This window comes from Phalacrocorax aristotelis, chromosome 7 (genome assembly GCF_949628215.1).
Source record: "Phalacrocorax aristotelis chromosome 7, bGulAri2.1, whole genome shotgun sequence".
Lineage (NCBI taxonomy): Eukaryota > Metazoa > Chordata > Aves > Suliformes > Phalacrocoracidae > Phalacrocorax > Phalacrocorax aristotelis.
The window spans coordinates 7,911,416-7,924,781 of record NC_134282.1 but is presented as its reverse complement, the minus strand read 5'-3'; the positions used below and the strand labels follow the sequence as shown (position 1 = coordinate 7,924,781).

The window sequence follows — 13,366 nt, the reverse complement described above, 5'->3', positions numbered from 1 at the left end:
TTGTCAGTCACGCACAACTAAAATCTTGAGCAGCAAGAAAAATCATCTGCTAAGCTGCAAGAACCCCTCACTTCAAACCTCTGCCATTGACTTATGTCACTTAAATTAATCCAACTTCTAGTAGTGAATTGATAGCCTTGCAAAGTTCCTAATGCATCCTGGAAAAGCTTCTGGAGCCTACCTATCCATGGTGTTATTCATTAATATTTATTCCTAAACTGTAGCTCTTTGTTGTAGTTTCAGTTAATCCACTTCCAGGAGAAGGGCAAGCATTCATTCAGACATTACACTTAAGAACTGGTATCTTACCTAAATTTGCATCAGGTTCACATATAGACTAAAGTATTTCCGAATGTACAACTCCTGCAACATGCTAATTTTTTAACTTCTGAAACAAACAAAAAAATCAACTTTCAACCTCTCTAAACACATCTATGAATATGACTTATTTTTCCTTACATATCTTAGGGATGTAAAAAACAGAAAAATGAGAAAGAAAAATTGCATAGCAGAGTTTTAAAAGTCACCTTTTTCAGGAAGGTAGTAGCAGCCCTTACATATTTCTTCAGTCAACTGTCAAAGTGTTATACAAGTAGAACATGAAATATTAGCACACTAGTTTAATAACACTGGAAAACCGCCTTAATAAATTAACAGGACATCTGTCTTACTACAGTTGTTCTGCTCACTCCACATACAATTTAGAACTTTAAGAAACAGGAGAAATACAAATGTGAAAACTGAAAAAGAAAAAAAAAGAAAAAAGCAAGAAATTAAGAGCCCCAGCTGACCTACTGAAGTCCCTCTATCCCATGTTTAGCATGGAACAGAAAAGAATACAAATCCCACAGAAATCAGCTCAGTTAATATTAATCTGATGTATGAAGAACATCTTCATTTAGGCAATCCCCGCCCCCCAAGCATAATGCTATAATGCATGCAAATACTAATTGACACAAATTAGTCTTCCTTTCATCTTTCACAAAAGCTTACATTTCCACCTTAAGAGCTCTACAAGCAATACCTCATTAAACCCAGCTACCTAAAATTCATAGTAAAGTCCAGCACCAAGCATTGCAAAAATCACAGCTCTACTTGGTTGTATTCCGTTCCTCATCTTCCCTCCCCGTGCATATCTAAGAAGCAACAGCGAGCCCAAAGATGTCCTGCTTTTGTTCCTTAAGTTCAGCACATTTATTCCTGTGGAAGTAGTGAATACCTTGAAGAAATCTTGGCCTCCGCTCTGTGAATTGAACTCTCAGCCCTCCTAATTTTTAAGTGCAACTATTGCCAAAAGTCAGAGCAATCTCCAAAATTTCATGCAAGGAATGAACTTCCTCTACTTTCTTCAAATACGTATTACCTCTCTCCATCCATACAGAAAGCCATGCTGGACGCATCAGCTCCAGACTGCTAATGCCCAGTTACAAACCTTCTGTTCCAAATCAAGCTCACTGTGAAGCTAGCCAAAAGCCTACAGTAAGTTCCCCTCACCAAAGAAAACACACTAGACCCACAAGTTCAAAATTCTGGCCAAAACATGGGCAGAAGTTAGCTGGAAATTCTCCATCAGTCCCATTAAAACTATCAGTAGATCCCTGTGAAAGCTATCAACAGGGTCGTGGGCAGATGGCCATTATTATCCTGATGGAAACTCTCTACAACAATTGACCATGATCTGTTCTGCCTGAAAAAGTTGGCAGAGATTTAGAGCAGCATACTGCTTTCTGTTCAGTGCTGAGAAACTCCCATCACTATCATCTGTGTAGAAATGCAGCTTTACCACCAAGATCTTTGACCACTGACAAAAGAATACAAACTAAATTTAGTATGCTGATGCAATCTGCTTCTTTGTGGCACATAATTACTACTACCAGCAGGATAATTTAATTCACTTACTCTGGAACCTTCAACAGCATTATCAACCGAGTAAAACACAAAGGTATAAAAAGCTAGGATCTGTGTAAGGACTATCCAACTTCTGCAAAGAAGGAATAGAATAGAATAGAATAGAATAATTTCAGTTGGAAGGGACTTACTGACCATCTAGTCCAACTACCTGACCAATTCAGGGCTAACCAAAAGTCAAAGCATGGTATTAAGGGCATTGTCCAAACGCCTCTTAAATGCTGACAGGCTTGGGGCATCAACCACCTCTCCAGGAAGCCTGTTCCAGTATTTGACCACTCTCTAGGTAAAGAAATGCTTCCTCACGTCCAGTCCGAGCCTCCCCTGATGCAGCTTTGAACCATTCCCAGGCACCCTGTCCCTGGATCCCAGGGAGAAGACATGAGCACCTCCCTCTCACTTCCCCTCCTCAGAAAGCTGTAGACAGCTCTTCCAAGTCACCTGTACGCCAAATTCTTGGATGTAATGCATGAAAGCATCAGAAATCATTCACAAACTAACACACCAACCCAATCAGCAGGCTCTTGCCAGCTGGTTGTCACAGTGCACAGTCCCAGTCTACATTAAGGACTTGTTTCTCAGCAGAGCTTTCATCCCAACACAATTTTAATAACAAGGTTAATGTGAAACAGCAGATTTCATAAAGGATCAACCCCTTTTTAAAACTGGTAGGTTCAGGAAGAAACACTCTCATCAGAACTACAGGGTTTCCAAACGGTGGGTTCTTTGTAACAGAAACACAGGGCGGGCTGAGGGGGAGGATGGGGGGGAAGTGTTAAAAAAAATTATTTTTACCATTGTTTTTGTATTTTGTTCAAAGAAAGAATTAGATCAAGAAGACAAGAGCCCAAATGTTGTTCTTTAAAGAAAAGGGAAGAGGGAAGAAAAGGAAGGGGAAACATGCACAGAAAATTCCTGATGGCATGGAACATAATCCCCATTACAGTACTGAGAAGAAAGGAGACAAAGTCTGACCTGAACTGTATGGACTGCTTCACAATAAATGTAAAATAATAATGAAGCTAGTTACCTAAGATTTTTTCACTGAACTGGGGATATGCGTATATCAGCCTTCATGCAGGAAGCAAAATTTGACTGTGTGTAAGCCAGGCAAAATCAATTCCTAGCCTTCGGAGGGGAAGAAAAAAAAACCCAAGCAACCATCAAACCTTCTTGCTCCCACCTCCCTTCCACAAAACAGAATCCATACGCTGGCATACAGTTGCTACTACGTTGGATCACATAGTCTAGTATTAGTGCATTAGTATGCTGGACGAACAGCAGCATACTGGATATACATATGTACATATACATCTGCCAGTACAGTGGACAGTGCACTAGTCTTACACCTCTGACAACAGCCAGCACTAGATGCTTCAGAGGGATATTCAAGACTCCACAGAAGCCAGATACAAAACATGCTCTTGCAACATGTCCAAGAAATGGACTACATTGACATTAAACATCAGCGTTAAGCAATTTCAGTAACTTGGTAATCTTCAGTTTTCATAACTGTAAGCGATACAGTATCTATGTAGGCGTATGCAGTGCAGACATATTTAAAGCTACTGGTTTATGAAACTGAAAAAACATGGTAGGAATTGACCTTACATAAAAAAGTGTTATATCTTCTGTCACACGTATGTTTGATAAAACATCAGAGAAAATTATAATACAGTGCATTAAATTTGAAACAACGATTAATTTTACACCAGTGCAACTGGTATATGGGTATTTGAATTCGCTTTATTGCAGACTATTTAACTGCAAATCATTTCTCATGCATTTGAATGACATAAGCACAAAGTGGTATGAAACTATGTTTTAAATCGACTTACCATCAGAACTTGTTAGAACAAAGCTCTCGGCATGGGACTGCTTCTTCCCACCTGTACTTCTGGGAAACCAGTGAAGATCTATGGGATAAATATCATCTGGAAGTTTCACTACGCCAGTAGTCTCACTAGTTAAAAGGTTCCATTTCATAATTTGGTGATCATCACTGCAGGAATATAGCTCGTCAGCTGTAGTCCATCCCACACAGCTAACCAATTCCTTATGTTTAATTAAATTAAGGAAGACTGAAAATCTTAATTATTAAAAATAAACTTACAAAATATCTCATCAAGGTTATACAAAACTGAAGGAACAGTACAGGAGGATTACTTTGAGAAGATTCCATGGAATGTTTTATACAAAGAAAACAGAATTCTTAATTTTTTCTTTGCTCTTCTGCTTCAAGAAAAGAGCTGGTAGAAATTTGGCAAAAAATAAAGCAAACTGTATTGTGTAAAAATATAATTCTTATTATGATGCATACTTATTGAAACACAGATGAACTGTAGGGTTACACCTCTAAAAGGGTCTCAGTGCACAACACCCATCTATAATTCAAATGTGTCAGTTTATTAACATCACATCATATATGAGTTGTTGACATATCTATTATTAGGAGAATTCAAATTTCGTTTGTATCTGCTATATGCATGTGTTATTACAAGCAAGTAGATATATGACTACTCTTATTCACTGCCTGGTAAACCTTTTAACTTATCCCTACAAATAAGAAAGAAGAACTCAAAACTTTCTAGCAAAACATTGATAGCTTCCCAACGGAAAGCATTACTCTAAGAGTGTTCAGCACCTCTTAATATGTTGCCCTTAAAGGCTGCACTGAATGGCAAAGTGAAGAAAAGAAAAAGATAAAAAAAAAGCCACCTGCAATTTACAAATATTTTACTATGATATTTATGATAAAGAAATCCTTTCTGGAAAAGACTCTATTCAGAATTAACATGCTTTTCTATGGTTTCTTCTGAGAAAAAGGATATGTTTTGGTTCCTTTAAAAGTGAAGTCTTCAGTCTCATTTCAGTTGTTCAGATGGAGCATTAAAAAAATGTGTAGGTAACTGGAAAAAAAAAACAAAATAAACACATATATAAGTAGTCAAAATTAAAAGGAAAGACACTAACACCAAAGCAAAAAGTTTCGAAATAAGTAATATTACGTTAGTACTGTGGCAACAAATAAGTACCAAAACAGAGCTGAGTTTTAAGGGAATTCTGTTTGCACTGTACCCGACTCCATATTTACCTAACTGCTTAGTATAAACACACTGCACAATTTAGAGAACAAGTGATGCTAGGAACATTTTGCTGAAACATTATAGGTTGAAACACTGAAGTTCTCTTGTGCTGACAAATAGCCATGAAGGTAGCAAGGGAAAACCTGGAATCACTAACTTCTCAAGGAACTTTATGCTTAGCAAGAGCACTGGGAGAAAATTTAGAGGAAAAAGCCGTACTATGAAAACAATCCTGCTGTGACAAAATGATACAGCATTCTAGTCTTTCATTCACCCCTGTGTGTAATGCCCAATATACTCTACTGCAACACAAGAATTCTATAAGCAGTTTCATGGGGTCCCACCTCTCATCCCCTTCTCTCTTGCGAGAGCAAAAGCCTTTGTGCATTTGTGCTGGGACGGGGCAGAGGCATTGATCCAGGTTAAAACTTTTTTTCCTTCAGGACAGAAAGAAGTAAGAGCAAGCGGATGGGAGCAGATGGTATACTCTGAGGAGAGCATGATGATGCACCATGTGGCCTTTTAATCTTCCGGATTTTTTTAACGGTAAAAATGGCTGTGTGTCAAACAGTTACTATGCAGAAGCTAAGAAGCGTTTAAACGATCATTGTTCTAAACCATAATTTTCTGTGCCCAAAGAATAGGTTCTTTTCAACCCTACTTTACATTAATTGATAAAACACACACAACAGTTATTTTTATTTTTAAATAATTACATCTCTCATACTTGACTGTCTAATTTTCTTCTCCTGCCTCACATTTATTTGGATGCATGAATCTTATCTGCTTCTATTTTCTATCCACGACACACCTTGCTAAACCCACCTTTTCAGTTGCTGCTTGGTAGTTTTTCATTGTTTATTTCTCTTTAGAGTTTCAGCAGGTACGTCGCTATTGCCAGCTTCCAGCTTGCAATCCCTCCCTGCTCCCACTACACAGGCACCCAAAATTCTTGCAGAAGTCTATTGTTTTACTTTGAAAGACAAGGCCAGAACTTTATTATAATTGTTGGAAACGCCTGAAACACTCTTTACGTGCACCTAAATGGCAGAACGCTCACCCCTCCGTCGCAGAGCTGCACCTGTTGCCATTAACAGGTAACCTGTTACCCATCCCAGCGCACACACTCCACATCACAAGGCCGCAAAGAGTCCTACAGCAGCGTAGCTGGAAAGATTTACTAGGAGTTTTAAAAAAGATGGGGCAGTAACGAGGAGTTATTCAGGCGCGGTGAGTTTGGCTGAGCTTCCCGCAGCCTGACGCTCCCGCTCGGTCCCACAGCCTCACACCGCAGCCCCACGCCTCCTCACTCTCCTCCCCTCAGCCCTTTCCCCTCCGGAGCCGCTCAACGAGGAGATGAGGACCAGAGACGACGGCGGGAGATTGAGCAAGAGCGACAAGGAGCGAAGGGAAAGACAGACGGCCGGAGGGAAGGAAAGGGCGGCCGTGGCGGGGCAGAAGCTTGCCCCCTCACAGCGCGGCTGTCGCTCCCCCCTCTGAGGGAAGAGCAGCCCTTCCCGCCCCGTCTGCGTCCGCTCCCCAAACCTGAGGGACAGCCGGAGGCACCACGCAGACAGCAAAGCCCGCTCTCCGGCCGTGCCACCGAACACTTTTCCCTCAAAAGTTGCCAGCGTCCCCAGCAGCAGACCACCCGTCCCCCCGGGAGAAAGCGATTTCCCCCCGCCGCCCTTCCTCTAGGAGAGCACCAGCGCCCGCTCCCTCAGCGCCGCCCGCCGCCGGGGGTCCCCCGCCCTTACCTCGCCGGCCGGCTGTCCCCCGGAGCTCTCCCTCCCCTCTGCCCAGCCCGCCGCCCACGCCGATCCGCGGGTCACAGCTCCCGACCCTCTCACCCACCGCGGCACTGAGTCAGACTTGCCGCCCGGCAGCCTCCCCCGAAGGCGAGGGGGGATCACCGCCGCCTTTACCTGCGCCGGCTGCGGGAAGGAGAGCGGCGGGCACGGCTGCCTCCGCGGCGGCTTCCGCAATAATCCCGCCTTCCCCCCCGTCCCCGCGGCGTACCGCGGCGCCACGGGAGCGGCAGGGCCAAGGCGGCGGCGGCGGCTGCTGCTGCTGCCCGCCCCCCCCCGCCGCGGCCAAGCGCCTCCGTCTCTATGGCTACTTCCCGCGAGACTTCTTCCTCCTCCTCTTCTTCCTTCTCCTCATCCCACCGCCACCTCACGGGCCCTCCCCGACCAGGTGACACGGCCCGGTGGCGTCACTGCCCTTCCCGTTAATTAATACTGCTTTAAAACCGTTGTGGCCCCACGATTTTGTTTTTTTATTATTTTTACTTTTTTTTTTTTAATGACACCCCCCCGCCCCACGCCGCCGCCTGGCCCCCGCCGCCCGTTGCCGCGCAACCAAGCACCGCCCACTGACCTACTTCTAAAATTAATCCTGCGGGGCCGTTGTCACCCTCAGCCCCGAGTCTCTTCCCCCCCCCCCCCCCCAAAAAAAAAGAAGCCGCTCCCCGAAACAAAGGCATTTATTTTATTTTTTTTATCCCGCCCAGCCCGTCCGCGCAGTAACGGAAAACAAGATGGCGCGGGAGGGAGCGGGGCTTTTTTTCCTCCTTTCAAACCCGCGGGAGGCCGGCCCCCTCCCTTCCCAGCATGCCCCGCGCTTTTTCTAACGAATTTCGGTTCGAGTTCGCCGTTTGGGCGCCATTTTCGAGTGTAGAAGCCGCCGAGCCGCGGCGGGAGCCGGAGCCGCCTGCGCTGCTGCCAGCCCGCAGCCTCGACGGGGTCGGCCGCTGCCAGTTCTCGAAGGTACCGGCTCCGCGGGCAGCGCCGGGTAGCTGGGCGGGCAGGGCGTCGGGCTTCGGCGCCGGCAATTCGCCCCCAGGGCAGGTGGAGTTGGGGGGGCTTCACCCGTTGTGAGCGGGGCGGTGGGGGCGTCCTCAGGGCGCTTCCCCGGGCAAGGGGGTGCTGAGGGGGAGGGCAGGGGGGCGGCGAGCTCTGCCCCGAGCCTTGTTCTTCCCCTTTTCCTCTCGCCCTGAGGGAGCGAAAGGCGGCGGCAGCCCCTCTCCCTAGGCCTGGGCGGCCGGGCGGGAGCTTCCCCGGCGAGGGCTGTCCCCGAGGGCTACGGGCTGCCCGGCGGCCGCTCGGTCCCCGCGCCGGCGGGGTACGGCGTCTCTGTCCTGGCTGGTGTCCGCTGATGAGGTTGAGGAGGGGGGGATGAGAGAGGGTCCTCTGCAGCCCAGGGGAGAAAGCAGATTCCCCTCTGTGCCCTTATGGACCCCTGGGGACCCTAAATCAGAGACCCATCTCGGACCGGGAAGCGCAGGAATACGTTTCGGCAGCCCAGAGGCCCGGTTTTAATCTGCTTACAAAGCAGGGACCTTTCCGTAATTAGCTCTGTCTGCTCCTTTTATGCTTCAACTACGAGACACAAATCATAAGAAAGTCCATAACGACTTGGAAAGACCGTGACAAGGGTGCAGTTGGACTCCTATAGGTTAACGGGTAGATTCAAAGAAAAACAAAATCAAAAATCTTTCACTGACATGGGTTATCGCTATCAAATTCAATCGGCTGTTAATAAGGAATCCTTTCTGTCCGTCTCTGACTCTTTTTCGCCATCCCCGTAACAAAAACTGCACTTGGCAGGAGATCGTCGAGAGATGCTTTTAACAAACACCTTTGAGCTGACTCAGGGGAGGGGCTGGGCACGAATTTGTTAAATTTGTTAGAGAGTATGTGGCAGCTGATTTATCGCGATTTAAAAGCTGAGGTCAAGTAGTTATGCTTGTTCGTTCTGTTGAAGGTTGGGGGGGAAGGGCTGGTAAGGTAAATACGTCTATATTGCACAATTCTGTTGGAGTGGAGCAGTTTTGGAAAAAAAAATCTGGTACTTTGGGAGGTTGTAATTGTCTGAGACAGCCATTGCGGAACACTTCTTAACAGGGGCATAGACTCAAATTGCCTTAAAATGAGTTCTTTCTCTCATTTCCCCCCCTCCCCCATTGTCCCAAATGAAGGACTCTCATGAGAGTGTGGGTTGGGGGTAGGTCTGAAAACGTCAAATGATTGGCACCAATTGTAAGATGACTTTCTAACCACGTCAGTTTTTTATCTTGTGAGAAGTAAACTTTCTCATGTCTGTTTTTCTGCGAACTAACTTTGCCACTTGCTGCAATTTAAACTCTTTGGAGAGAGTTTTGCTCCTGCAGTCGTTTTTCTTCTCATCGTTTGCTTTCTATTTATACTGTTTGGAAGCTGTGCTTAAGTGCCAGCTGATGGACTTTTGTAATGTTTCGTTCTTGGTCAGTTAACTTTAACATCACAACTAGATTAAGGTATTTTGTTTTGCTTTCTCTGTTAAATGTTGAATGCTGGCAGTAGTTGTTGTGTTATATTTTGTGAAATGAGTGTGTTGATTTAAACTGTTTAATAGTCAAGGCTTTGCTATAATTACGCAGATCTTCTTGTTTATCTGTCTATATAAAATATATAGTAAGCATGAACTGTTGAAAGTGAAATGCGTGTCAGGTCTGAAACGTGTATGTGAAGAGTGCTTCCAGAGAGTATATAGACATATGGTTACTCAGTTTGTTATTGCGAATGTGTCTTTAACTCTTTTGCCCCCAGCATCACGGTTGTTTTTTCTGAGCGTAGTAACTGCTTTGAACATGGCTGTATGAGTTTTCAGTAGGTAGATTCTTGCAGTTTCTACAGATCAGGTTTGGTCTGTTGTTTTGGGGGGTGATGCATCTTAAAATATACCATTATGAGGCTAAGCTTGAAGTTTTGTTTCAAATCTGGATTTTTCTCTTCAAAATACCTCTAGTCTTCAGTTTCTAAATTAGTCAAACATCTGGGCAAACATGTAGGTATATTCTTTAGGGGGTTGTAGTTTAATGCTTAGATCACGGGGTTTTCTTGTTTATACTAGCAAAGGAGATAGAACCCTTCAGTTGTTTGCTTGCTTGGAATGGAAGGGGAACAGCCAACAGAGTTCATGCCAAGCAAGAGCACCAAAACCTCTACAGCAGCCCATCAGAAAGGCAGAGAGCCCTTAGAGGAGTCCACCAGTGACATGGAAGTGGAAAATGAAGGTGACAAACAGCTTGGTGAAGTATCTCCACAAGGTAGGTCTGAATATTTTGGTTCTGATGGGGTGTAAACTTGATGGTAGTGCCTGTTTAGCAGCAATGTTCCGTTGAATTTACTAACTGTTCCAGATAGGATTTGCTCTTTTCTCTTCTAGAAAGGAATATTGAAAGCCTTGACCCCTAGCATGTTTAAACTGCTTTTAAAATGGTAAAGAGGGCTTGCAAAGAGTTAAAGTGTTTGGACCAGTGATTTAGTACAAGTGCAAAAGCAATTTCTAGACTTTCTCCTAATAAAGCCTATTTTGTATTCCTGATCTGTAACATTGTGCTGAAGATTGTGGTACAACAGCAGGATTTTTCAAATTTATATGCAGCCAATGGTATGGGATTTCTTGGAATGGAATAAATGTCAAGTTTATTTACTTAACTCTTAAAATGATTTGACTTTCTTTTTCATGAAGCAGGGTATTTTCTCGAGTTGAGATTTTGCTGAAAATGTCTGGAAAAACAGCTCTGTGTGTCTTTTTAGGTAGCCAGCTATGCAATTATTAAAGCAAGGTATTTGACAAATGGATTAATATGTTTAAATTGGTGGCAAAAACTTCTGTCTACTTGAAGAAAAAGTTGCTAGTAACTGTTGAAAAGCTGCTTTGCTTACAACTAGCTGATATCCAGGGGGCCAGTTTGTTTTCGTAACAAACTTCCTGTCTTTGCAGAGTAGTTGTGCTGTCATTACAGCTTTCAGAGCATTGTGCAGCGATCCCCAAATCTTGCAGAGTGACTTGTGAGCACGATTGAAATGTGGCTTTGCACTTATTAATGGGAAAGACTTTGCCTGTTTCAGATTTGTAGGCTTATTGTGACGGTTGTAGCTATTGTAGTTGCAGAGTGCCTATTAAAGTGTGTGAGAATAAGAATTACATAATGAAAGAACAAACCCACTAGTGAATCGATGGCACATCTTAAGTATCTTTTTAAAGATTTCGGTTCATGGAAAGAAGAATTTTAATTCCGCTTAGCTCATTTTAATAATTAGAGGCAGGAGTATAGGTTTGGTTCATATAGAAAAGATGTTTGCTTTTCCAGTTGAGCATTTTAAAAGGTGTGTAGTCATTGAGAGCTTATAGTCTTTTTTTTCTTTCTGTTTATTTTGGATGGTTTTTAGCAGTCTCAAATGAGGTGCTTGATAATCGAAGTTTAGAAGAGATTTTGGGTAGCATCCCTCCTCCCCCACCTCCAGCAATGACCAATGAAGCTGGTGCTCCTCGTCTCATGATAACTCATATTGTAAACCAGAACTTCAAATCCTATGCGGGGGAGCAAATTCTGGGACCTTTTCATAAGGTATCTTTTACTTTAATAATTTTTTTTAATTAAGGTAAGACTTCACTGTGTGTTAGTATTCCTTCTTGTATTTTTGTGTAAGCTTACCTCAAAATAACTGAAAAATCTTTAAGTTTTTAGAATTACTTATATAGTGATATTCTAAATTTTCATTATTGGACAGTAGAGAAAACAGTTAAGTGCAACTTTCTGATACTGTGAAATTTTAATTTGTCAGTAAACCTTAAAAAGGCACACTTTTCTCTTGATTTCGTTTACTGGAGAACTTTTAGGGGTGTGTTTGAAGAATGAGAATATTTTTTAGTGCCCACAAGAGACTTACGTGGCTAATCATGAAACTTTCCTTGCGAACATGCTTGCTAAATGCAGTATCGCTTTGAGTTAACAAGTTAAAATTTAGAAAGCTGAGCTGAGTTGAGGTGTGGGTTTTTTGTTAAATAAGTTGTACTGCTTTACCTTGGGCAGTAAAACCTATGCTTTCAATTAGTCTGCAGTTTCATGCGCTAGGAATAATTGTTTTAAACTGTTCATAAATAAAATGGGTGATGTACACTGGCCGGGATCTATTTCCCATTGAATATCACTTTTTTCCTTCTATTATGCAGCGATTTTCATGTATTATTGGGCCAAATGGCAGTGGAAAATCCAATGTTATTGATTCAATGCTTTTTGTGTTTGGGTATCGAGCACAAAAAATCAGATCCAAAAAACTCTCTGTGCTGATCCATAATTCTGATGAACAAACGGACATCCAGAGTTGTTCTGTGGAAATCCACTTCCAAAAGATCATTGACAAGGTATGTATGGCTCTTTTCAGAGCAGTGGATAATTTTTTTTTTTCTTTAAGGATTTGAAAACTTTTAATATTTGGTTATTTTAGTTTGAGCTGGGGAAAACTTCATAGCATGATTAGTTTACCTTTTGGGGTGCAAAACATCAATTCAAAGTTAATTAGCTTTAAAAAATCCTCTATTGAGTACTGCAGTTCTTAAAATATTAGTAGAGATTCTTTTTTATTTTCTCAGAGACTAATACCTGGTACATGTCCGTTTTAAAACTATTTAGAAATATGTAATAATAATTTTAAGTAGTAGTCATTTTGGAGTTGTCATCTGTTCTACCTCAAGTAAATAAAACTTATTTCTGAAATTAATAGGAGCCTAAAAATTAATGTCTACATTTAGACATGTTATATATTGTCTTAAATTTATAATATGAGCATATACATTAAGAAATAAAACCTATTTAAACAAAACTTTTCAAACCAATTAGAAACTATTGTAGGTTATCTAAATTTAGAAAAATATTTAACCTGAAACTTTCTTATCTACACTTTATATACTTTATATACTGTAAACATGCCTGCAATTTTAAAACAGATTTTTTATCAAAAATTCTGGACCTCATGTCCTACCACTAAATATTTTTTAAACCTGATATTTCCTTTGAATGAAATAGAAGGTGTTGGCAAATGAAAAAAATTATTTTGCTTGCCACTTCATGTCTTGATTAAAAACTTCTGCACATTTTTGTTGATTTTTTGCAGTTACATTGTGAGGAATTTATTTCTTTTCATTTAAATTTAATTTTTGTGCACACATTCTAGCTTAAGTATCACCTGTTGAGTTTGGGGTCAGTTGAAATAGTGGGAAATGTACATTGTAATTTCTAAAATTGTGTTATAAAGTGGCAATATGTACAGCTTTTGAAGGAACTGTTTTAAAAGTCAGATTTCTTTTTTCTTTGACTTGATATACATACGCACATACCTTTTGCTTGTTTTTATAATAACCAGATGCAAAAATTAAATGTATTCTTTACTTTGTATTAACATCTAGGAGTTAACTTTATGATCTAAAAAACTTCTGCATATACAAGATACCAAATTGATTATGCTCTTGGGGGTTAATCTGGGAAAGTGGTAGGCTAGTGTAAGTCTACAAGAAGCATGCATCAATTTTTAACTTTTGAAAGT

At 42.0% G+C, this 13,366-nt stretch overlaps 2 protein-coding genes across 6 annotated transcripts in view; one reads left to right on the top strand and one right to left on the bottom strand.

Annotated features, from left to right (window-relative positions):
* Nucleotides 1-7,089, bottom strand: part of IFT80 (intraflagellar transport 80) — a 55,399-nt gene extending 48,310 nt beyond the window's left edge. Inside the window, exons 1-4 of one of the 5 annotated variants that reach the window (XM_075098576.1) lie at nucleotides 6,920-7,080; nucleotides 5,820-5,967; nucleotides 4,740-4,817; nucleotides 3,747-3,968 (exon numbers count right to left, since the gene is read on the bottom strand). In XM_075098576.1, coding sequence (XP_074954677.1) covers nucleotides 3,747-3,968; nucleotides 4,740-4,776 — 259 coding nt within the window. In that variant the 5' untranslated portion in view covers nucleotides 4,777-4,817; nucleotides 5,820-5,967; nucleotides 6,920-7,080. Of the gene's footprint in view, nucleotides 1-3,746; nucleotides 3,973-4,739; nucleotides 4,818-5,819; nucleotides 5,968-6,751; nucleotides 6,855-6,919 lie in introns of those variants that run through there. The other 4 variants (XM_075098577.1, XM_075098575.1, XM_075098573.1 and 1 more) reach the window with 4 other exon arrangements.
* Nucleotides 7,090-7,523: 434 nt separating this feature from the next.
* Nucleotides 7,524-13,366, top strand: part of SMC4 (structural maintenance of chromosomes 4) — a 41,755-nt gene continuing 35,912 nt past the window's right edge. The window contains exons 1-4 of the mRNA XM_075098572.1: nucleotides 7,524-7,762; nucleotides 9,888-10,083; nucleotides 11,213-11,391; nucleotides 11,997-12,188. Coding sequence (XP_074954673.1) covers nucleotides 9,927-10,083; nucleotides 11,213-11,391; nucleotides 11,997-12,188 — 528 coding nt within the window. The 5' untranslated portion in view covers nucleotides 7,524-7,762; nucleotides 9,888-9,926. The remainder of the gene's footprint in view (nucleotides 7,763-9,887; nucleotides 10,084-11,212; nucleotides 11,392-11,996; nucleotides 12,189-13,366) is intronic.